Source organism: Macrotis lagotis, chromosome 4 (assembly GCF_037893015.1).
Source record: "Macrotis lagotis isolate mMagLag1 chromosome 4, bilby.v1.9.chrom.fasta, whole genome shotgun sequence".
Taxonomy (NCBI): Eukaryota; Metazoa; Chordata; class Mammalia; order Peramelemorphia; family Peramelidae; genus Macrotis; species Macrotis lagotis.
This window is the reverse complement of record NC_133661.1, coordinates 48,465,015-48,490,176: the sequence shown is the minus strand read 5'-3', so window position 1 is coordinate 48,490,176 and position 25,162 is coordinate 48,465,015. Positions and strand designations below refer to the sequence as shown.

Below are 25,162 nucleotides of genomic sequence, written 5' to 3'. Positions count from 1 at the left end.
CCATCATCTTTGATTCATGATGATGTTTGTCCATTGTTCTAGAAGAAGACCATGACATCAAGGATGTGATGCTAAGAAGTAAGTGAATTGGATGGGGGGGGGGGTTGCTCTAAGTCCCCAGTCTCACTTTCTCCTTCAGAGCCATCTGGGTCCAGTGACCAGATATGAATTAGGATGATTGGAGATGTCCCTGGATGCAAGGAAATCAGAATCAAGTGACTTGCCTAAGGTCACACAGCTAGTAAGTGGCAAGCATCTGAGGTCATAGTTGAAATAAGATCCTCCTGACCCTAGGACTGGTGCTCTGCACAGTGCAACACCTTAGCTGCTCCCAAGAACTTTGTTTCTTAGTTTTGTTTGGAAGTTACAAATATGTCCATTTGCCGTTTGGCAAAACCAAGTCACTGAGTCTCTCCCAGCATAACTAGAGCACATCAGTGGGAATGTGATAGAAACAGTGTTTCCAGGTTGCTCACCAGATGTGTTAAGAGAATTTCTTTGGATTAGAGGCTCACTACCCCCCCCCCATCCAATTCTATAGATGAAGAAAGATTAGGGAGAAGTCAAGAGGCTGTTTTTGCCCAAGAATTTCTCTCAGTGTTGTAGGACATGTGGAAACTCACAGAGCTACTGTCTTTCTTGGTAGGCTTTCCTCTCTTCCATAAGGCTCACTGCATAGCCCAATCCCTACTTACAGAAGGGGAAAACTGGGACCCAGACTTAATGAGGAGAAGGGAGCTGGCAAAAGTGCCCACAGTCTGACAGGAAACACATGGCCCTATCTTCAAATAACTCTCAGGTTGAAGTATGAAACTCAGTTCCTACCTTTGGGGAGGAGTTGATCTGGGGGTGGGGGCTGAGACATATATGAATGCTTATCTATCTGTCCATCATTATGAACATCATTTCCCCCATTAGACTATAAACAATTAAACAATTTCATTAAACAGCAAATGTATTCCTGATATATATGTTTAATATTCATGCCTGACTGGTGATTCATACATATAGTATATAAGACTGGATAATCCTGTGACCCTTTACAGTATGGAAAGTGATAGCTATTTAAACATACTTTCTAAGAAGTAGTATGTTTTAATGGAAAGAGAATAGGATTCACATAGTCAGAAGATCTGGGTCCCAAGTATATAAAACTCCTCTTTCAGCCTCAGTTTTCTTCATCTTTAAAATGGAGAGAATAATGCTTATACCACCTAGTTCACAGGATTGTTGTGAAAAAAAGCACCTTAAAAACACAGTAGGAACATGAATGGTATCATTTCTTTAAAACAACCAGATTAGGAGTGCAAGATAAATCTTATTGTCTCCATTTAATAAATGAGAGAATGGAGTCCTGGAGAAGTGAAGGGGTCTGCCTACATTTATCTAACTAGTAAGTATTGATTCTGGGACTCAGAGAATCATTCATGGAAATCCGTAATTTTAAAGTTAGAGGGGATCCCAGTGTTCAATGAGTCCAATCCATGGCTGAAAAGGAATCCCCATTGTGATATTTTTTTTTAGTTTTTTTGCAAGGCAGTGGGGTTAAGTGGCTTGCCCAAGGCCACAACAGCCAGGTAATTATTAAGTTTCTGAGGCCAGATTTGAACCCAGGTACTCCTGACTCCAAGGCCGGTGCTCTATCCACTGCAACACCTTGCCTCTCAGTATTGTGATAGTTCTAACAGACGATCACCTTACCTCTTCTTGAAGACCTCTGATAAGGCAGTAACCTAGAGCCTCCCAAAGTCCCCCTTTCCACTTCAGGGCAGCTCTTTTTGATAGGAAGTTCTCTCCTGATTTCAGGGCCAAATAGATCTTTTCCAGTTTCTACCTCTTCCTCCTGGTTCTGCCCTCTGGGATAAAATCCTGTGAGTCTGATCTCTTTTCCACATGGCAGATCCTTGGTTCTTGAACCCAGCTCTTGAGCCTCTTTAGTCTGCTCATTTCCACATTAAACATCCCCCAGGTCCTTCAGTGAATTCACATTTGACTGGACCTCAGGCTTTTTGCTGATGGATCGATTGGTTGGTTGATTGATCTACCATCCTTGTTGCCTTTCACAATTTAACAACTGCTTTCCTAACTGGCAACACTAGACCTGAACAGAACACTCAAATTCAAGGCCTATGACTCCAGGCTCAGTGATCTTTGCACTCCCCAGATTTAAACAGGAGCTGATGCATTTCTGTATGCTCTACAAACAAGTTCAAATTAATTAAGTGTAAACAGTGTTCATGAGACCTGAAAGCAGTTCCCAATGTTGGCTAGTACGGAACAGAGAGGGGTTAATGAGGAAAGAAGGCTATAATGACAACATATTGATGATGCCTCCCTTTCCCTAGTGAGGCCTAGAGGAGTGAGGGGAGGGGGTTGGGCAGGAGAGTCATTGACAGACCATGTCAATAAATCCTTAATGGAACCTTCTGAGACCTTAATTAGAGGCCTTCATTAATTCTCACACCCTCTAAGACACTGGGGGATGACCAAGCCTTGGCCTGTGCTTTCTTCACCAGACAGTTGACATGACTAGAAGGATATTTCCAAGTCTCATAAAATGTGATTCGTGGTCTGGCCATGGGTAGAACTATTAACTACAGATGCCATCTTGTAGAAGGGGAGCCACCCAGCAGACCTGGTCTTTCTCCACCAATGGCTGCCTCATTGGATAAAATGTAAGGAGTAAACCGCTCAGAAATTTCTTACCCACCATAAAAACTTAATCCTTTTTGCTTTTTAGATTTTGCAAGGCAATGGGGTTAAGTGGCTTGCCCAAGGCCACATGGCTAGGTAATTAAATAAATGTTTGAGGTCGGATTTGAACCCAGGTACTCCTGACTCCAAGGCCGGCGCTCTATCCACTGTGCCACCTAGCCACCCCCAAAACTTAATTCTTTTGAAATAATTTCTTGTCCAGGTCTTGACTATCAGTTACTCTTTTAAAAGGAAAAGATTCCCTCTTGGAGAGGAGAGGTTTTACAACTCATTTCTTCTTAGTTTTTTCCCACCCAAAGATGTAACAAGGATGGGGTGACTGGGACTTCTCTCCAGGGCTCCAATATTCAGAGAGTGCTGCTATTACTTATTCTTCTTTGGAATAAGGGGCTGCCAGATTGTAACTTTTTTATGGCCAATGAGCTAAGTATGGTTTTTACATCTGTAAATGAAGTTTTCTTGTTCTAGAGAATGGGGTAGTCAGAAGTCCCTGGAGTCAGTAATACCAAAGTTCAAATCCAGTCTCAGACACTTGCTAACTGTGTTTCTCTTAAGTCTGGTTTATCTCTTAACTCTATTTGTCTCAGTTTCCTCATCTGTAAAATAAACTAGATAAAGAGATGGTAAACCACGCCAGGATGTATACCAATGAAATTCCAAATAGGGCCAAGAAGAGTTGGAGATGAGTGAATGACAACACAAACAAGGTTTGTGAAGCATTTTCTTTATACATGTTAGCTCATTTGAGCTTTACAATAACTCAAGGAGGTAGGCGCCACTGTGGCTTCCATTTTATAAATGGGAAAATTGAGAATGAAAGATTAAGTGACTTTCCAGGGTCACACACTTAGTGTCTGAATAGGATTCAAACTCAGGACTCTGTCCAATATGTTATCACCTTCACACATTCCTCCTTGACCTGGACCCAAATTCACCATGATTAGCTAGAGGGGCTAACTGAGGCTTAGGGAGCTTTGGCGATTTCTAGGATCCTGAGAAAAAGGGCTGGAAGAGACACCCAGGAGCATCTGCTTCAGCTCCCCTATTTTACAGATAAGGAAGAGAAGTTCAGCAAGGGGAATTGGTTTGTCAAGGTGCCATCATAAATGACAGAGTCCTGAGGTTTGAACCGAGATTGCCAATGAACTGTAATGCCAGGTAAAGAATGGATTTCTTTGCCCCTCACCATCTCAGTATGTGATTGCAAGCAATACATGATGCTTCCTTACACAGGAATTAGGATTAGCTGGATGAGGGGAAGGCTTAATACCATATTAGTCCCCTTTATTTCTATAATGGAGGTTCCCATTGAGTTGCAGCAGAAAATTCAGGAATTGGCACTAGTGCCTGCCTTTCCCTGCCTCAGAGACACCTTTTATTTCTCAGTTTGTGCAATTTCTCCCAAGTATCCTTCTCCATCATTTCTCTACACATAGGTATATACAACATACTCCTATCATCTGGCTTTTGGTGAAAAGCATCCCCTACTCTGAACCTTCCAGATAGAGTTGGTGCCCCTATCCTGGGATAAAGAGAACCATTCCTTTTTTCCAAATCCTGAGCCTGTGGGATGGATTTGTGCCCTTTCTGTCTTCCTTCTCTCTCATTCTTTCACCTGGATGTTTGCCTGAAGCCTACTGACATTAAAAGTTACCATATATTTTGTCTTATCACCAAGGGAATGCTATGACACCCACTACTCAGCCTTGGAGCTATAGGTAAAACCATCATTTTCCTCTTACAGGTTCAAATTCTTGTTCAGTCTATTGAAGCTCTTCCAATTTCTTCCTTGCATTCCCCCTCCTTAGGAAAACTTGTTGTTTCTATAGTTTAATGAACTATTAAGCCACTCTTTTCCTTCCTTGCTTGGTCACCTGGCCTTCTACCTCCATCCTAAGACTGAGCCTATTTTCCCAACTCCCTCAGCTCTCTGGGGTCTTTTTTAGCTGGGTCCCAGATCTTGATGTTCAAGTCAAGGTTCCAATCACCTGTTCCCGCTGGGCCCTCAGATTCCAAATCTTCAGTGTCCCTGAGCTCCAGCTGTAGCAATCCCATGAACAAATCTGAACTGCCCTGTTCCTGAGGTTAAATTCTTGAATTGTAAAGTCTTTCCAAGAGCCTCCTCCATTCAGACCTTGCTTCTCATAGCCATCATCCTGTCTCCTTCAGCTCCGTCTCCTCTCATAATCCCCGAGATCTCCCCCATTCAGTCACCTCTCACGACACAAATGAGCATTTTCAAGTCCTAATTCTGGCTAGAAATACTAGCCATTCGAAATGCCTTTAATTAATTATAAGAGAGTTATTCTGTTACACTCTTCCCTCTGCCTCCCCCAGCTCTCATTCTCCCTCCTCTATCCCTGTATCTTATACTCTCAATTTATAAATGCATTTTGGAAGATGAGATTTCATTTGGGGGTAAATGAATGGCTTCAAGTTTTTCTGTGAGAGTTATGTCTCTGTATCTTCACTCTGAACAATGAATAGTTTGGAGTCCAGATCCCTGGGTCCTGCCTTTGCCTCATTATCTGGCAGAGGTGTTCTCCCCTTTCCACATCTCACTGATATCCTTCACACCACTCTCAGATCACCATGACCTCTCTGACGAGCAGATAGAAATACTACTATTCTAACAGAGAGATAAATGTAAAGAATTCCACTTGGGGTTCAAAAAATAGACTACCTAAGCATAGGATGGGGGTAAAAAGAGGCATGCTTAGAACGCAGTTCATTTGATAAGAATTATGAGTCAGCCCCAAATGAGAATACCATTTTAGACTGCATTCAAGTACAGTGTCCAGCAAGAAGGAAGAGATAGTCCTCATGGAAAGACCACATCTGGATTATACTATCTACACTCAGTTCTGAATACCACATTTTCCTAAAGAAATTGGCAAGCTGGAGCGCATTCCAAGGAGGGTGAAAAGCATGCCAAGAAGATTCAAAACCACACTGTTGGATGAAGCAATGAGGGATGTATTGGCCAGAGAAGACATGATGTGTGAGGTGGACATGAGAACTGGCTTTAGATATTTGAAGGGCTTTTATGCAGAAATAGGATTAGACCTCACAAAAAAATGATTGTTGACAACTATCTTTACATGGAGTTGGAAAAATAAATAAGTAAAATATTTAAAAATAGGATTAGAACTAGTTCTTAACCCCAGAGGGAGGTATAAGGAATAAGGGGAGGTAATTAGAGTCAGATTACAGCTTTATAAAAACTTTCCAAGAATTACAAGGACCAACTGTTTGTCCCAATAGTCTGACCAAAGTGAAATAAACTTCCTGGGAGGGAGTCGATTCTCTCTTGGTGGAGGACTTTAAAGAAAGCAAAGAATGGGAGTAGGGGAGGGCATAAGCATTTCTATAAGACCTATGTGGCAGGTACTGTACTTTCCAAATATTATCTCATTTGATCAGTGTCTGGATGACTCCTTGCCTGATATTTACACCAGAGATGGATCAAACAATTTCTAAGGTCTGTTCTAGCAATGAGATTCCATGACCTGCTCCTGAATGATGCTTCACTCACTTAGACCTTTTTGCCTCAGCAAGAAAAATCACTATCCTTCCCTTGAAACTTTCATCTGGTCTTCCATCATGGAGGGATGACAACAAAAGGGAAGGAAAGCAATTGCAAAAAGACAGACAGGGAAGGCTTGGGGTGGGGGATGGGGGAAGGAGAGCCCAGAGTAGAAAATGAAATCTCATTTGTACCTGGGGTCAGGAGAGCAGTCAATTTAATTCAAAAAATATTTAATCAAATGCCTACTGTGTGCAATCATATGCATGCATCTCCAGTGACAGGTGCTGCCAGATCCCCTGAGCCATATCAATTCACCTGGAATGAATTCAGAAAGGCTTGTCAAGGCTGCCTTCCTTGGCCAGGGAGTTGTGAGAAGCCAAAATGGCTCCCAAAGACTACAATTTTTAAGTTTCATTGTCCCCTCCTTTTCAGTCTGTTTCTGGATAGAAGGATGGGGTGCATGTATTGAAAGGTAGTTATTTTAGGCTCTGGCTAAGAGATATGTGTAGGGGTAATGGAATTTACCTTTAGACATGGGCCAGTTGACACCAATAGGCAGTCATCCTTTAGGGGACCAGATGTGAATCTACTTAGGATAGCCCATGAGTGAATAACCTAGTTAGAAAGGGAGGAAGGAGCAGTTATTCCCATCTGACTCTGACTCTTTCCTCCAGGCTGGCCCCCAATATCTGTCTCCGTTCTCTTAAGACTCTGGAGTTGATGGCTACTGAGTCCAGACTGACCATCTACGAGGTTCAGATCCAGGTGGGAAAGAACTGATAGAACTGTTGTCTCCAGCTTCAGGCCAGCCTGGGCCTTGTTTTTTCTTAAAGCTTGAGCCAGCAATTTTTGCAACTAGAGCAAAGGGGAGAGTGGAATGTATCATTGGTTTTGACAGTGCTGAAGGACTGGCTTCTAGGGAGAAGGTGGGGCATAAAGGACATGCCTCAGGATGGGGCCAGGGCCCCACGGAGGGAAGTAGAGCTTGGCAGGGAAAGAGCTGATGAACAGCTTATCTTGGAGAAAAATGTACTCCAGGTCAAGAACAGTTATCTAACGAGGGAGGAGTGGGGATAGGGAGGTCATTCCTGACTCAATATTGTCCTCTAAATTTCCTACCAAGAAGATTGTCTGGATTCTCCTTCTCTTGTTTTTCTGAAGGGTCAAATTCTGTTTCTTGGCAAAGACATTGGAGCAGTTTGCTATTTCCTCCTACAGCTCATTTTACAGTTGAGGAAACAAAGGCAAATTGGATTAAGTGATTTGTCCAGGATCACACAGCTGGGAATTGTGTGACACCAGATTTGAACTCATGATGATGTCTTCCAGTCTCCAGGCCCAGTGCTCTATCCATTGTACCACTCAGCTGGTTCTATTTCCCCCTAAACTAAGAAATGGCTCACATTAGACATAACAAAATACAAGGGTAAGATCACCAGCCCTGGCGTTAGAGAACATGAGTTCAAATTTGACTCCAGACCCTTCTTGTTTGATCTTGGACACTTCTCAGTCCTGTTTGATCTCAGCTTCCTGAGTTCCCCAACTACTCTTGCCCTCCTTTCTCAAACTACTTGGTATATACTATGTAATCCAATAGGATGCTATAGGAATTGTCTCCTTGCTTTTGAGTCTATCAGTACATAGAACCTCGGGCAGCTGGATAGAGCACTGGCCTTGGGGTCAGGAGGACAGAAGTTGGAGTCCAACCTCAGTTACTTGATAACTCGCTAGTTGTGTGGCCTGGGCAACTTGCTTCACCCTGATTGCCTTAAATCCAGGGCCATCTCCAGTCTTCCTAATTTATATCTGGCCATTGCATCCAGATGGCTCTGGAGGAGAAAGTGAGGTTGGTGATTTAGCACAGTTCTTCTCACTCAAATCCTATTCATGAGCTTTGTCATGGCATCACTTCTCTGAAGTCATGGTCCTCTTTGAGGACGAAGGTCAAACATCATCAGCATCATCTAGAACCTAGCCCCAAACCTGGATCATTAAGTAGGTTAGTTCATTGGGTATAAAATGAGAGGGCTCCGCTATATAGATGGCTTCAAAGTCCCCAATTCTAGATCTAAGATCCTAGAATTAAACTGTACTTATAAATGCTTGAATGTTGTCTCCCAGTAGAATGTAAGCTTCTTTTTAAAGAAAATTACAAATTGTTATTTTTGCAAGACAATGGGGTTAAGTGACTTGCCCAAGGTCATACAGCAAGTAAGTATTAAGTAGTGTCTGAGGCCATATTTGAACTCAGGTCTTCCTGATTCCAGGGCCAGCGCTCTATCCATTGCAACACCTAGCGGCCCCTGAATGTTAAGTTTCTTGAAAGAAGGACCTATCCCTTTTCTTTTTAAATCTCTCATCTTGATATTGCATCTAGTATATAAGACTTACATTTAATTAATGCTTATTAATGGACTGATAGATGAGAGGGTTGGATTTCTAGCTTCAAATCTGATCCTGTGTCATAACTTCTACAAAGTAGTTTTCTTTTTTTTTTGCAAGGCAATGGGGTTAAGCGACTTGCCTAAGGTCACATAGCTAGGCAATTCTTAAGTACCTGAGGTCAGATTTGAATTCAGGTCCTCCTGACTCAGGGCCAAGGCTCTATCCACTGTGCCACCTAGCCACCCCAGTAGTTTTCTTTCAATGACTACATGAGGAAGGTCTTACCAGGACCTTGTAAGTAGCATCATTCCCATTTTATAGATGGGGAGACAGAGGCTCAGAAGATAAATCAAGATCACAGAGCTGGTGTCTGTTGGGGCCAAGATCTGAACCCTAACTCCACACTCAGTCCTCTATTTCTTCAACCTCTTCCTCAATTCTGGAGGGATCCCCAATGTGGTAAACCTTTCTGGAAGCAGAGGCAGGAGCTTCTGTACTCCCCCTTGGGGCCCCACAATCCCTTAAACTAAGGCTCTGCTCAGCACCCAGGCTCTCACAAAGCCCAAGTGGATTTGCATATCTGAGAAGAGAAGAAATCCGGCTGTGGCGGCTTATTCCCATCAGAGGCAAGTCCCTCTTTGTGTGTTTGTGTAAGCCTGGCGAAGGGCTGGAGGATAATTAGTCCCTGGTGTTCAGCCTGCACCTCCCTGACCCTCTCCCTCCTCCTCCCCTTTGAAAGATTTAAAGGTACAGATTCCACATTCCAGTCCCTTCTCCTGGCCCAGGAGAACCACACATCCTTGTCCAAAACCCACTTGGGCTTCTCACCAGGGGCTCCAAGATTTCTTCTAGGGCTAACCCCACCCTTTCCCTATTCTTCCGGATCTTGGGTGGATGATGTCTACTGGGGGGGGGGGGGGTCATTGCAACAATTAATTGGCATTTTATCTGATTATGACTTGCCCTTTCTCAGGTGACATAATCTGTAGTCCGATGATATCTTTAACACCAAATATGGGAGGGGGGAGAAGTTATGTTAACTGAGTTTTCTAGCCAATGTAAGGAGTTAATTGGATTGTATCAAAAAGCATTTAATCTTAACAGAAGAGTCCAGTACGATAAGGATGCTGGGGGAGGGGGAATGCCCGTTTCCATTCTGGGGAAGTGAGCTGGAGGGGGAGGGCGGCATCCTGCCGACTCTGGGCTCTGATGTGGTATTTAATAGGGAAATGAGGCAAGCCCTGTGATTAACAGCTCAGCTTCCCCACTAGCCATGTTCTCACCACCAGGTGGGCTGTTTCCCCGGCCTGTCTGGTCCAGGGAGATAACACTCAGAGGCCAATGATTGGGTTGCAGTTGCTATGGACTGAGCAGGGAGATGGGGGGGCATGCCTCTTTCTTTATCGCAGCCCTAGGCCAAATGGGTGGACTGAAGGTAGTGGTGGCATGGAGGGAAGCTGGTAGCCTTCCATCACCAGGAAGTAGGCCCATAAAGAGTCCAAGATGACTATCCCCATATGAGAAGATAAAGATAGGGAAGTAGGAAATCCATGGAGAATGTTTGCCCACTGGACCCAATGCACAGAAGAAAGAAAACCAGAGTAGGATCAGGACACTTGGGTTTTCACCCAGACTCCATCTTAGATTAACTATGAGATAATGTGTCGTAGATTTTGTTTGTGTCTGACTCTTTGTGACCCCATTCGGGAGTGATTTGCCATTTAACCTCACTGGCTCTCCTCTATCAAAGGAGGCAGCAAGACTAGGTAACTTATAGTTTACGATTTAGGATCCTCTGACCTCACTGGATTCTCATCCAATTCTATAAAGTAGAAAGGTAAAGGATTATCATTTCCATTTGATAGGGACACTGAGGCACCAAGCTGAAAGAACTCTTGTTGGAGTTCTCCATGTTTGCCATTTTTACCAAGGACTCATTGAATTTTGTCATTTTCTTTTTCAGTTCATTTTGCAGATGAGGAAACTGAGGCAGACAGTGTTACATGACTTGCCTGGGCCACATAGCTAGTAAATGTCTGAGTCCAGATTTGAACTCAGGAGAAATGAGTCTTTTTGACTTCAGGTCTGGCATTTTCATTGTCCCAATCACAGCAAATGTACCAAAATCCATGAGAATGTAAAGCTTGTTGCTATACTCTTCTGAATCTGTTTTCTTATGTATGAAGTCAAGACTTTGGCCCAGATGGTCTTCAAAGGTCCTCCAGTCATGAAATTCTTATGTTATATACTCATGAGCGAGGATCCCTCTTTCCTGAATACCATTGACTGAAGAGTAGAAAATCATATACACTGAGAAGAATGTAGTTTCTCTGTCAAAAATTAAAAACTTAGCAACTATCCCTCCTCCTTTACTCAAATGTTAGGAATCAATTGGTATTTATTCTTGACCATCATAGAAATCTGACCCCTTCAGGACAAACCCCAGGTTCTTACATGCTTCCCATTGATAGACAAGGAATAGTGGCCCCTATCAGTAGGAACCCTTGATGTCCCAAGACTATACAACTAGCTTCTACTTCCTGAGTGGGTCCTGAAGGAGTGGGCCCTAAGGGAGGCACACAAACCTGTGAGGAACATAGCTGAACAATTCCCCAATTCACACAGTCCCACTTTCTTTGCATTATTTATAAAATAGTCTTGTTGAGATAAGTAGCTGGATCAGATCACTGATAGTGGTTGTTCTTACAGGCTAATTTTCTTTAAGGATGTGTGTGTGTATGTGTGTGTGTGTGTGTGTGTGTGTGTGTATGTGTGTGTGTGTGTGTGTGTGTGTATTGGGAAGGGGTGGTCAATGATGTCAAATAATAGAATATATCCTAGGTGATAGTTTACCTCTTCTGGATATTTTGGTTTTTTCTGGATTTTCTGGATAACATATTTAGCTAGTTCTTGCTGAACCCAGAGCTTTCAATAGGTCTGTTTCCTGTCTATTAAAAATTCATATGGCAGCACATCAACAAAGGAGGTAAAGGGTTTCCCTGTTTCCTGTTGTTAGATGTCTACATTATTGATACTAGGATCTCCGATTCCTGTTCAGGACTTGGAGGATTTGAATCCATCCAGATTTTAAGGAAATTTCCATTGGAAATTTTTTGTGTTTCTACTTGTTTCTATGGTCCCTATAGACAAAGCAATAGGTGCTTGGTGGAAAGGGCAAGCATGGAAAAAAACCAACAATCATTCTATCACAGCTCTGTGCCTCAGCGTCCCCCTCTGGCAAATGGAAATGATAATTCTTTACCTTTCTACTTCATAGAGTTGTTGAGAATCAAAGGAGGTCAGAGGATCACATAACTTGAATTAAAAGCCACTCAGTCTTACCACTTCCTTTGATCAATGAGGTTAAGTGATTTGCTCAGGGTCCCACCTATGCTAAGATTCAGAGTGGAGATTGTAGCCAAGTCCCCTGACTTCAGAGCAAGTCTTCTTTCCAATGTTATAGATGCCTTCCTCACACGATAGTCTAAGTTGCTTTAACTGTACAAAGCACCTGTCATCCAAGCTTGCTGTGTTGAAAAGTATTCCTGAATTGGAGTTGAAGAGATTTGGATTTTTATCCTGCCCCGAGTTTTTTCCTAGCCGTGTGGCCATGGATGAGTCACTTAACTTTTCATCTGTAAAATGGGGATAATAATATCTTGCGATTCTTATTTTCCAAGATGGCGTGAGAGTCAGCAGATTTAATGTATAGAAACAGCTTTGCAAATCTTACAGTGCTCTGTGCGCATCATCATCATCATCATCATCATCATCATGTCATATCATCAGGACATTTCCTGTCGGGGAGTGTTACTACAAGGGTACAGATAGTTTGGAGGATGATGGGATATATGTTACAATGCCAGAATATCCTCATCGGAAGAGAACTTAGTTTATCTAGGCTGATCTCCTTTTTACCAGGAGTGATTTGGTCCCTCTGGAGGGTGTCCCTCTTAGCCTTTCCACCTGGGTGGGGATGGAGCTGTCTGATGTATTTCATAGGACTGGAGAATCTAGCTAAGAGGAAGGCCTTGAAGGACTCTGGGGAAAGAACTGAGTGGGTTGGGGGTGAGAAAGACATGGAAAGTAGGTGCTGGGGTGGGAGGGAGAAAGATTAAGTGACAAACCAGGGATTTCTTAATTTTGCCTAGATCTGGCCAAGGCTGTGCTGCCCAACCAACCTCTCCTCTCCGGGCCCCCCCCCCCAGTAGCTTTTATTGATGACTCAATCACCCTGCATTTTATGGCCACATCATCCCCCATTTTATTTACTGAGATAACCTCAATCCCCTACTCGGCTATTTAATCAAGGAACAGGAATGGGTCAATATCACTGACAGAAACCCCTGTCCCTCCTCCTTTCCCTAAGTCATCTGGGCTAATGAACTGTGAAAGTCTAACAGCATTCAACACCCCCCACCCCTTTCTCCCCTTGCCTCCCCTCTTCTCTTTCTCTGTCTCTATCTCTGACTCTGTCTCTATCTCGGGCTTTGGCTCTGCCTGTCTCTCCCTATTTCTCTCTCTCCTTTCCCTTCTCTCTCTCCCCTCTTTCTGACTCCCCCCTCTCCCCCTCTCCCTCTCCCATTCCCACTCCCCCAGTCCAGCTGTACTTCCTGTCATTTACAAGTCAGATTCTTTATCCTTCTCCCACCCCCATCTATCTACCTCCTTTCATTTTTCATTACTTTCTTCCCTTCTACCTAATTCTGAGCCTTGGAGATTTAGGGCTGTGGTACTGCTTTCTTTGCCTTGATTCTCCCCCATGTACTTTCCTTTTCTAACTTCACTAAAGCATTTTCATAGAGTGTATAGAATATGAATTTGAGTTTGAATCTTGCCTGGAATATTTACTGTGTTACCCCAGGAAAACTGTGTGAACTCTCTTAGTCTCAGTCTTCTCATCAGTAAAACAGGACTATTAAAACACCCATCTCACAGGGTTCTTATGAGAATCAACTGAGGTAATGCATATAAGGTATTTGTAAACCTTAGATCCTCCATTTCACCTATTATTATCTGTTAACTAAATTCCCATGACCACAACCCTTGCAATGAAATTACCTTATCTACCTATTTATGTGTCTGTCTGTGTATCTATCTAGCCGTTCATATAACTCCCTCTCTCTCTGTATACACACACACACACACACACACACACACACACACACACAAACATACATGCACACACACAAAATATAGGCATGATCATGATTCTTTCTACTACCTCCCCTCTATCTCTGACCTTGAACAGTTCTGTTCTATGGCACCCATGTGACTGAGGCATCTGATGGATGGATTTGTCCATTTATCCCCAATCCATCAAAGGGAGGAGTTAAGTACTTTTCTGCTCTATTCACTTTTGACCCAAGCAGATATCCTGTGCTGTCTTGGAAAGAGGTCTGGACTGGATGTCCAGATCATGAATTCTCCTCCCACTTTGGTTAGGAATTTGCTGTATGATCCTGGCAAGTCATTGTATCTCTCTTGTCTTTAGTTTCCTCACTTGTAAAATGGAGAGTTAAATTAGATGACTAGCTCCCACTCTGGAATCTATCAATCCTAAATCCTCACTCCAGGACCCCTTGAGGCACATAGCTGCCTAGGATCACAGCAAAAATAATTCACAATCAAGTTTCAAATTCATATCAAGAATCACAGAATTTCAGAGTTTGAAGAAAGCTCAGAGACCATCTAGTCTGATCCATTCATGGCCAAGAATCACTTCTGTTTCTGGATACAATGCCCCAGAAGTTGTCAAAGGAGAGACCATGGCTTCCTCACTTGTACAGATTCTGTTTCTCTTCATGTAGCCAAAGACTGGATTCACTTTTGAATGGCTCTGCCATTAACCCCAGGTTTGGTGCTCCTTCTCATGCTCCTGTATTTTCCTTTCTGGAACCTGTGGTGTGTTTCTTATAAACATGAAGCTGCCAGACTTTCTATACTGGGACCCTGACTGAGACAGGGCCTTCTTCTACCTTTCCTCTGTCTTTTCTTCTATTCTGTGAAACTGATTGGCTAATGAGGGTCATTACAAGAGGACAAAGGCTATGATGGCTCTGCTCTTTACTATATTCTCCCATTAATCCCTATTGTTTGCTCATCACTTCTCTTGTCTCCAAGTACCTCATTTCAAGGCTAGAGGTAATCCTCCAACCCTATCCTTTCAATTACAATCACAGAATTGGCCAAGATGGGTATAAGGAGACAGTGAGGGCTTGTAGGGAGGATTGAGAAACATTGCTTGGATTTCTGGGTTTAGATTTCTCCTTTTCTGGGGGCAATGGAACATATTCATTTTTTCCTTTTAAAATATTTTATTAACTCTCTCTCTCTCTCTCTCTCTCTCTCTCTCTCTCTCTGTAATCATTCCCCATATCCACAACAATACCCCTATTTATAGTAAAGGAGTACAGTACATTTTAACAACTGGAGACAATGAGTATGTCTCCTAATGCATTTGCCATTATGTACTTGTAATCTCTTACCTATCTAACAAGAAAGATTCTTAGGGGATATGTCCTGAGAGAGAAAGAACATTAGAGGTCTGAGCACCTGGATCCTCAGACCCCACTGGCCTTTCTGGGCAGCAGAAAAGAACAGAGAGGATAAGGGGACATCTCAAATTCACTCTGGGTTAAATGTCTCCAACCACCATGGGGTTCCTATGAAGACACTTGTAGTCAGGGAGGAAGAGACTCCCTAGGGTGGGAGTAAGCAGAGAATCAAAGGTTAGAAAATAGCCAGAAAGAGGAGGAAAGAAAAGATTCATAAGCAGTACTTGAAAAAGGAATGACAATATTCATCACTGGGAAGGAGGAGCTCCTAGGAAGCAAGTCTGTAGGGCAGGAGGAGGGGAATGATGGCTCTACTTCAGGATAGAAGAATACCTGCTTCAGGCCCAGGCTAGAGGTGATAGCTTAGAGAAGGCATAATACAAACCCAGGTGTGTCCATAGCTAGCAGCTAGCAAGGAACAGAATAGGATTTTAAGAGATGGCAATCATAAAGTAGAATGGGATATTAATGTGCCATTAGAAATGGCCAATGGGAATTCAAAGAATCATGGGATGATTTATTAGAACTGATGTTGAGTGAAGAAAGTACAATAGGAAAAACAATATACAAGAATATGACATGACAAGCAGTGAGCAGAGAAAGCTGGAACTAAATTCTGTGTAATTCTGATGACAAAACTTATCCCTGAGGAAGAGATATGATGATGGCTCACCCTCCCCTTCCCAGAGTCAGGAGACTATGGCTATAGAATATTGTCTCTAATTTATCACTTGATTGCTGTGTTAAATTTTGCTAATTTATTTCTATTGCATATAGTGGCACATATTGGTTGTGTGATCCTGGGGCAAGTCAGTCAAATTTTTAAAGACTGTAAGTTGCATTGGATGTTGACCTGCATTTCTAGAGGAAGTTTTCTTACCCAAGTATTCTCCATAATGAACTACAATGTTTATTCCCTATTCCTACCCCTATCCTTATCCAAGGGATGACCCTCTGGTTAACTTAGAAGAGAAGAATCAGAAGATAGCAACTCATTCTTCATTTAGATAGCTTTGGGGAGAGACAGAAGCTCATATAAAAGTAAGATATCAGTATAAGTTAAGATTTTTAAAAATATGGGTTTCAAAAATCTTAACTTATACTGATATCTTAGAAAGAGTGAATCTAAATGATATGTTGCAAGTAAGTATTATGTAACACTAGAATGGGTAATTAGAAACTTCTAGCAAAGTGACTGAGGAAGTGCAAATCAGAACAGCAAAATATTCTGCTTTTTTATGTCTCTGAATTCTGTGTTTGATTGTGGCCACTGCCCATCAAGGGAGACTAGTTATTTATCCACCCACCCATCCAGCTATCCCTTCATTCATCTGTTCATTCCTCCATTTGTTTCTTAATATTTATTGCTCATTTACTGAAAAATAAGAGATGATCCTTGCCCTCATGGAAATTATAGGGAGAGAAAACCAACACATAGATAACCACAGCACATTGCTTATCTGATTCCCAAACCAATAATCTTTTTCCCTACACTGTCCTGCCCCTGGTAGGAAGGGACCTGCAGTAAAGCTTTCCAAAATCTGAGTTTTCTGAAAGGTCTTATCCAAATATAATCTGAGATTTGTAGTCACCATTGACTCTCTGGTTGTTGCTCTGATTTCCTCCAGCTTTGGGGATGGACAAAGCTCTTCTCTCCTTAGTTTTAGTTAGGATTAAGATTTTTTTTTAGATTTTTTTTCCCCAAGGCAATGGGGTTAAGTGGCTTGCCCAAGGCCACACAGCTAGGTAATTATTAAGTGTCTGAGGTCAGATTTGAACCCAGGTACTCCTGACTCCAAGGCCGGTGCTCTATTCACTGCACCACCTAGCTACCCCTTTAGTTAGGATTAAAATGGAATTTTTCAAGATTAGGGAGCAATGTATTAAAAGAACTCAAATCCTAAAGTCAATCAATCTTAATGGGTATAGACATCTGATCCCAGAATAATTAAAGCGTAGCCAGAGAGGCCCATGAGAAACAAATGGGGATAGATCATGGAGATATGAGAATGGTTTTGTTAAGAATAAGTTACCAAGACTGAGTTTCACCACAGCTGGAGAGGTTGATAAGAGATTCCACCTAACAACAGACTGGATAGGATAAAGCTGGTCACTTCCAGTTTCATTTCTACTCTTCCAGGTGGGCTCCATTCTTTCCCAATCCTGGGCATCATTAAAGGCCCAAGGAAGCTTTCCTTGATTGTTCTAATCTTTAGTGATCTTTCTCTTGAACATTCCTTTTGCATTTCTATACCTCCACATTATTACACTATATTACTCCCTCAGTCCTATCCACTACCCATCTCACTGCCCAAGGAAGAGTAGATATTCACTTATTCATCCATTCACCCATCCATTTGTTTGTTCATTCATTTGTGTAAAACCCTAATTTTTCACTTATTTCTTGTGTATAGTCTTAACTCCTCAATGAGATCATGGGTTCTCACAAGGAAGGACTATTCTGTTTAGCCATCTCCCTTCCCCCTTTGGTACATGAGCACATTAGGTATTCAGAGAAGACCTTCTATGAATTTTTTTTACCTCCATTTGAGAATTCTGTTTAGGGCACTCTATGAGCCTGGTTCCATGGGAACCCCAAAATATTGGAGCTGGAGGGGACCTTAAGGCTACGCTGGTGCTCATCCAATTGCCTCATTATAGAGATGAAGAACTGAGACTCAAGAGAATTCAATGACTTGTCCAACATCACATGGCAAGTTAGAGGCCAAGCTGGGATGACTTGAACCTAGGTCTTTGGATTCTTGAAATACTGATTTTTTCAACATACCATGCTGCTTCAGAGAAGAAATACACATATAAATCTAATAGTATGTAAGATACTTGGAAATAGACATTTATTGTGTGTGTGTGTGTGTGTATGTCCCTAGAGCCTAATGTCTGATGTCTGATGACTAGTAGGCACCTGATAAACATATGGGGGCAACTAGATGGCACAGTGAGTGCAGGAATGGACCTGGAGTCAGGAAGACTTGACTTCAAATTTAGCCTCAAACTCTTATTGCATCATCTTGGGCAAATCACTTAACTCTGTCTGCCTCAGTTTCCTAACTGTAAATGGGGATAATAACAGCACCTCCCTCTCTGGGTTGTTGTGAAGATGAAATGAGAAAATGTTTATAAAGTCTTTAATACATGCAGTAAGCACTATATAAGTGGTAGCTATTAACATTGTCATTCTTCACTAAGGGAATCCTGACTCCTGGTTCCCTGCTCCTGAAGCACCTGATCCTGCCTCTGGTCCATGATGAGGACAAGACAAAGAGCAGGGGGGTAGTGTGAGAAGGCCCGGGTTCTAATCCTGTTTCTCCTACATTTACTCATGTGACCTTGGGTCAGTCACTTAACATACCTAAGCCTTAGTTTCTCATTTCTAAAATGGAAGGGTCCAATTAGCAGACCTCTAAGGTTTATTCTACATCTCACTCTAGAGATCTTATGACCATCTGCCTCTCTATACTGTACAACAAAAGGAAGAAAGTTGGAAGTTGACTTGAATTGGTTGGACTGCCATGAAAGGTCACCTCAGTCTATCTAATGACTTCAGTATTTTGGTTTGGCCAGAGGCCAATGAGAGTGACTCTGCAGCTGCAGGGACTCAGAAGAAGTCAGGAGAAAGAGTCAGAGGGCCAAGCTGGCTGGTCTTGGAGGGCTGCAAAGACAGGTTAAAAAATGATCTAAGTCCAAGTCAATAATTCTGTTTCTTTCTATGTCCATTCACAAGAAACTCTTACAGTCTGAACTCTAAAGTCTAGTGTTTACCTGTCTCTCCTTAGACCTTGTAGTTCCTGGATTTAATTGCACTCCCTCCTCTACCCTGCACTCTCCCCCAACTCCATCCATTTCAACTTTCCTGCTTCCTCCTCTGAATTTATTATATTTCAAACCTGATCCCATCAATGATGGAAATCCTGGGAGTCATTCTGAACCATGGACATCTCTCAGTCCTAGCCCTTGACTAGCCCATAGACTTAGACTCAGGGGAGTGCACAGTCCCCCTGAAGACGCCTATGGGTCTCCTGGTACAGCAGTGAAAATAAATTGGAAAACACTTAATCTCTTTGCAAAGTGAAGCGGGGCTGTAAATATCTCATGTGCTCATAGCTGATGATTTATGGGAGTCTTTTATTAATCTCTTTAGTCTTGGGTGATGGATGCAGGGGGAGAATGGGCCACCGGAGACTCAGCTTAACATAGACTCTGAAGGCTATTGTATCTATTACAGAGAAGGAAAGGGGGGCAAAGGCCTTGTGAGAGAGTGGATTCCATCCTGGGTGAGTGACTCTAGCAGTCCCTTGAGTTTTCCACTATGGGCATAGCATCATCTCTTTGGGAGAATACCACAGGGATTGTAGGAATTCATTTCTGCCTCTCCCTTCCAAGACCTTTCTCTACACAAAGGATCAAAGATTAAGAGCTGGAAGGCACCTTGGATACTGTTTAGTATAATCCCATCATATTACAAATGTGGAAACTAAGGCCCAGGGGAAGGAAATGACTCTGGTCAAGGTCACAAAGGTAGTGAGTAGCTAAATAGAGTCAGAATTTGAACTGAGATCATCTGACACCTAGTCTAGAATTTTCTCAGACTAGAATTTTTGGACTTTCCCCTCCATCTCTCCTTCCTGGTCTTTAAGTATCTTTCAAACCAGTGAAGGTGTTGACTTGGTAACTTCATGGGGTAGATATCTAAGGGATGTGTATGGCTATTGGAATTTTTCTCATGCATTCTACAAACATTTACTGATCCCTCCCTATAGTTCAAACCCATTTGGTCTAGAGGAAACAGGAGCCACTGACCTTGAACAATTTAACATCCAAGTGAGTGATAAGGCTCAAAGACTCATTACAGGACAGAGAAAAACTCAAAACAAGTTTGTGAATAGCAAGTGAATAACAAGGGTAACGCTTGGATTCTATGGGCCCGAGGTAGTCAGAAAAATGAGAAGTCAATGAAGGTGGGAATGGTTAGAGAAGCCTCCTTGGAGGAAGCAAGACTTGAGTTGGGATCTAAAGGGTGGCTAGGACTTGGAGATGAGGGTTTAATAAAGAAAAGTTTTCAAAACAGAATACCATGAGTAAATGGACAAAAGCTTGAATTGGCTATCTGTGCAGAGGGACAGAGTGCTGAAAGGTCTGACTAGCTCAAGGCAAATGTACTGGTCAAAAATGAAGAAAAAGTTGAGTAAATTCAACTGTGGAGGGTAGTGAATACCCGCCCCAGACAAAAGATTTGAAATGTTTATACTGGAGCCAGGAGGAGACTCCTAAGGGCTCTTATTAAGCAGAGGAATAACAAGAAAGTACTTTTCAGGAGCCTAAGAATGGTGGTTGGTGAAGAGGCTGGAGGTAGGGAAACTATCTAGGAGGCTTTTGTTGTGAGGCAAGATGATCTTAGGAGTCTTTCCTGCTCTGTCTCTGTCTTCTTCCATCCTTTCCTAATTCCTTTCCTCCCTCCCTCCCTCATTCTCTCCTTCCCTCCTACCCTTCCTTTCTCCCTCCTCCTGCTTCTATTTATTTTTTCCAAGAAGAGACTCAGTACCTAGGTAGGGCTCTATCCACTAAATGTCAGTTCCTATTACTGACAGTACTCCCTCTAGGACTTGCTAGGTTTTCTCATGGGTATCTGTTGGGGGAAGACAATGACCTTGTGACCTTGGACCAGCCTCTTTTTCCCCTTAGGCCTCCATTTTTCCATCTGTAAAAATGGTAACCAAGGAGAGAGAATTGATGAAATAGTATGTGGGAAGATTGATGATCTGCCACTAGATGGCACTAAGGTAGCTGCAAACATGCCTGGAATTGCAATTTGGTACACTTCAACAAGTCTTTATTGAGTACCTACTGAATACCCACAGTCCTAGGCTGGTTGCTATCAAGGAGACTGGAAACTGTTATTTGAAAAAGGTTTCATTTTAGGGTGGTCTGGTCAAGGAAAGCTTCTTGGAGGGGATGAGACTTCAGCTGAGCCTTTAAGAAGGAAGATTATGAGAATCGAGGAGGATAGAACTTGAAAAAACTCCAGGAACATAATGAGAGAGAAATGGAGACAGACTAGACAGACAGAGACGGAGACAAAGAGACAGAAAGACAGAAAAGAGAAAGAGAGAGAATCGAGAATCTGTCTGGAGTGGAAGTGATTGCCTGTGGGGGGGAGGGAGGAAGAGAGAAAGAGAGAGAGAGAGAGAGAGAGAGAGAGAGAGAGAGAGAGACTGACTATAAGGAGCCTGAAAGGTTTTCTAGGAGTTAAAGGAGAGAGGAATATAAAGGGAAGAGGGGGGTGGACAGGAAATACTGACCAACTTGAGAGCCAACTTAGCATACATGAAGCAGGCTCTGGAAAACACTTGTCCAGGGCTGAAGAGGGATCCCTATTCATTATAGTCAGATCTTACATTTTTCTGGCTACTTGGAAGAGAGAACCTCATTATATTCTCATTGCAAAAATGAGGAAATTGAGGCCCAGAGAGATTATTGCAAACAAATTTGTAGCACAATTAAAACTGAAATTTAATTCTCCTGTTTTCCAATCTAGAACCTGACCATTTTACCACGCTTTTAATTTCTGAATGACTTCAACCATTCCATGCTGGGATGGTTTAATAATTATTGAATCTTGTGGTGATCAAAACTAGGAAAGAGATGGTGGATCAAGAAATCAGATCACTAAGTTCTCCTCCCTGTGTGACCTCTTGTAAATAGTCATTCATCTCTGAACTACCTTTGAGATGAGACTGATACTATTTCTTACCTCACTAAAGATGAAGGGTGCCTATTTCATCTTCCTTTGGGATGTGGTTAGTTGTAGAGGGGAGTAGGAACACAGAGGAGGGTTGCTATCTTCAGAGAAATGTGTTATATTCTGGGAATCCCAAGAGGATCCACAGATCATGCAAGGGAGGGAGACAAAGAATCTGGACTGAGTTGGGGGCCAGTGAGGAGGGAGATTTCTTAAAAAAAAAAAGGAAGAAAGAAATGAGTTATTCAAGCCTGGCAAGGTTGAAAAAATTCCACTGAATCTTTAAACATTCCTTGTCAATTATTCATCTCCTGGTAAGAGTCCTCTGGTTTCCCACAAATTTGTTTGGGGAAAATACAGAAGAAGGGCAGAGATAAAAGAAGGGTATGGAAGGGAGGGAAGAGGGAGGGATGAAAGCAGGAGGGCCCAAAGGGTATAGGGAAGAGGGTTCTCTAAAAAGGAAAGGAGGGAGAGGAGAGGGAGAGGAGAGAGAGAGAGAGAGAGAGAGAGAGAGAGAGAGAGAGAGAGAGAGAGATATGAAAGGAGAGACAAGAAAAGAGAAGTATAAGAAAAGGAGAGGAAAGGAAGATAGAAAAAGTATGTAAGGAGAGAGAAGAAAGCAGAGGTAAGGAAAAATAGACTTGAAGAAGATAAAGAGGGAAATTTAGAGGAAAGGTAAAGATAAAGGAATGGGATGGAAATATGAAGGGAGAATGAGGGCAAATTGGAAAGAAAGCTGAATAAAAAGAGAATCGATGACATAAGGGAAGAAAAGGGATAACAGAAGGAAGAGGAAGAAAGGGATGAACTGATAAGAAATGAGACTAGAATAAGGACAAAGTGATAGAGGGAGAGGGAGAGAAAAAGGAAGATGGGGAGGGTAGAAGAGTAATGAACAAGGCAGAGGAAAGGAGTAAAAGTGAAAGGGTGAGAGAAGGTAAGAATGAAGGTAAAAGAGGAAAAGGGGGGGAGAAGAGATAGAAGTCATTGTGCACTATTGACTCGGCTTGTGGTCAATTAAAACCCCAGGTCTTTTTTCCCCTCCACACGAACTGTTGCTAAGCTGCGTGTCACTTATCCTGGGTTTGTGCCTTCAGCTCTTAGAATCTTCATACAAGATGTCAATTCTTCTTTGATTATTGCTTACCCAGGCCTGGGAGTGCCCCCCGTGAACAGATCATCACTTCTCTAGGGCTTTCAGTTGGTGATTCTTGGTTCTGCTTTCCTGTAAGTCATACTGAATGAACAGGAAGTCTCCATCTTGTTCAGAGTACCATGGTACCATGTGGGCTGGCCATCTGTTGTCTCTCATGATCACTACATGACAGGCCCACCTCCTGGCTCTGAAAATGTCTTTTAGGCCTCTTTATTCCATTTGGATTTCATCTTGTTAGCTTGATACATCGTTCCAGCCTGTCTGATCTTTTTGGATCTTTACTCTGCCTTCTAATGTATTAACTCTTCCTCATTTTTATCATCTGAAAATTTGATGATTGCCTTCTATGTCTTCATTCATGTCATTGATAATAAAAAAAAACACCGAATACCACAGGGATAAGGTATTCCTCCAGGAAGTCATTGATCCATTATAGTTGTTCAACGAGCTACAAATTTATCTGACACAGATCTCTCTTCCGGGCTGTCTGTAGGGCTTACTGTCTTACCCATACATTCTGCTGATCACATCCTATTCAGCATTATTCTCATCTTTGAGATGAAAATCTTGTCTCCCCAACCAGTCTGGGAACCCACTGAGGTTAGAACTCTGGTTCTTGCTCTTTGGTCTCTCCTGAAGTATAGGGGCTGAGCCCACAGGAGTACTTGATATAAAATGATTGAATAGAGGTAGTCTCAGCTGAAACCCCAGTTCCTCCCCAGGCAATGAAACTTTTTCCTGATTAACCCTCCTCAAGCTTCCCCTCCTCTAGCAACCAGCTTTAGATTGGATATTCAGTAAGGGCTCAATAGAGGTTTGATGGAGGGAAGTAAATTGCAAAGACAGTCACGTGGGCAGCCAGGAATAGTAATGCTAGACTTGCAACTGGGAAGAAGTGAATTTGAATTTGGTCTCAGACACTTCCTAGCTGTGTGACCCTGAACTAATCACTTAACCTCTGCCTTAGTTTCCTCATCTGTAACATAAGGATAATAAAAATAGAGTTGTGAGGATCATACAGGAAAATAGCTCTAAAATCTTGTTTTACATAAATGCTATTTGTTGTGGTTATTATTTATCTTTGATACACAACTCAGAACAGATGTTTTGTTCTCTGTTTCAGCAGCACTGAACTTAAAGAGACCCGAAGAAGCCTTGAGCGGCAGATTCACAAGATGGAGATGGGAGAGAATGCATCAAACAGAGAGCATCTTGTGAAGAATTAGGTGAATGTCATAAAGAAATTGAGAGAGGGCTTGGGAATGCTCTGATGTTAAGAAGAATAATAATGGAAGCTGGCATGAATATAGCTCTTTAAAGTTGGCAAAGCACTGCGCCTATGTGACCTCATTTTATTCTTAACAACTATGGGAGAGAAGTGCTATCGCTAGTTCCATTTTATGGATGGGAAAACCAAGGTCCATAATTGGTGCTTCAGGAATGCTTGTTAACTCTAAAATCTGAAAAGAAAAGTTACAGGATCGACTCAAGATCCCACAGCTACTAAGCATCTGAGATAGGATTCTAAGGCAAGGTCTTCCTGACTCCAGGTCCGATACTCTTACCCCATCAGCAACCAAGCTAACAACAATGATTGTGCAACAGCAACAGAAACACAACAGTAAAAGCTTCAGTGACAGTTCAACACAATAGCAGCAATAGCAACATAACAACAGCAGTACTGCAATGACAATTCAACACAATAGCAGCAATAACCACATAACAACAGCAGTACTGCAATGACAATTCAACACAATAGCAGCAATAGCCACATAACAACAGCAGTACTGCAATGACAATTCAACACAATAGCAGCAATAACCACATAACAACAGCAGTACTGCAATGACAATTCAACACAATAGCAGCAATAGCCACATAACAACAGCAGTACTGCAATGACAATTCAACACAATAGCAGCAATAGCAACATAACAACAGCAGTACTGCAATGACAATTCAACACAATAGCAGCAATAACCACATAACAACAGCAGTAGCAGCCACCAGCATCAGCAGCAACAGTAAGAGAAGCAAGGAGAACCACAAGAGCAACAAAAACA

At 42.3% G+C, this 25,162-nt stretch overlaps 1 protein-coding gene across 3 annotated transcripts in view; it reads right to left on the bottom strand.

The window, feature by feature from the left end:
• The window catches only part of LOC141520823 (coiled-coil domain-containing protein 33-like), a 114,905-nt gene that overhangs the window by 56,446 nt on the left and 33,297 nt on the right, over positions 1 to 25,162 (bottom strand). For 2 of the 3 annotated variants that reach the window (XM_074232693.1, XM_074232695.1), the window contains exon 5: positions 6,770 to 6,859. The exons of the other annotated variant lie outside the window; for it this stretch is intronic. In XM_074232693.1, the coding sequence (XP_074088794.1) occupies positions 6,770 to 6,859 (90 nt within the window). The remainder of the gene's footprint in view (positions 1 to 6,769; positions 6,860 to 25,162) is intronic. 3 annotated transcript variants of the gene reach the window in all.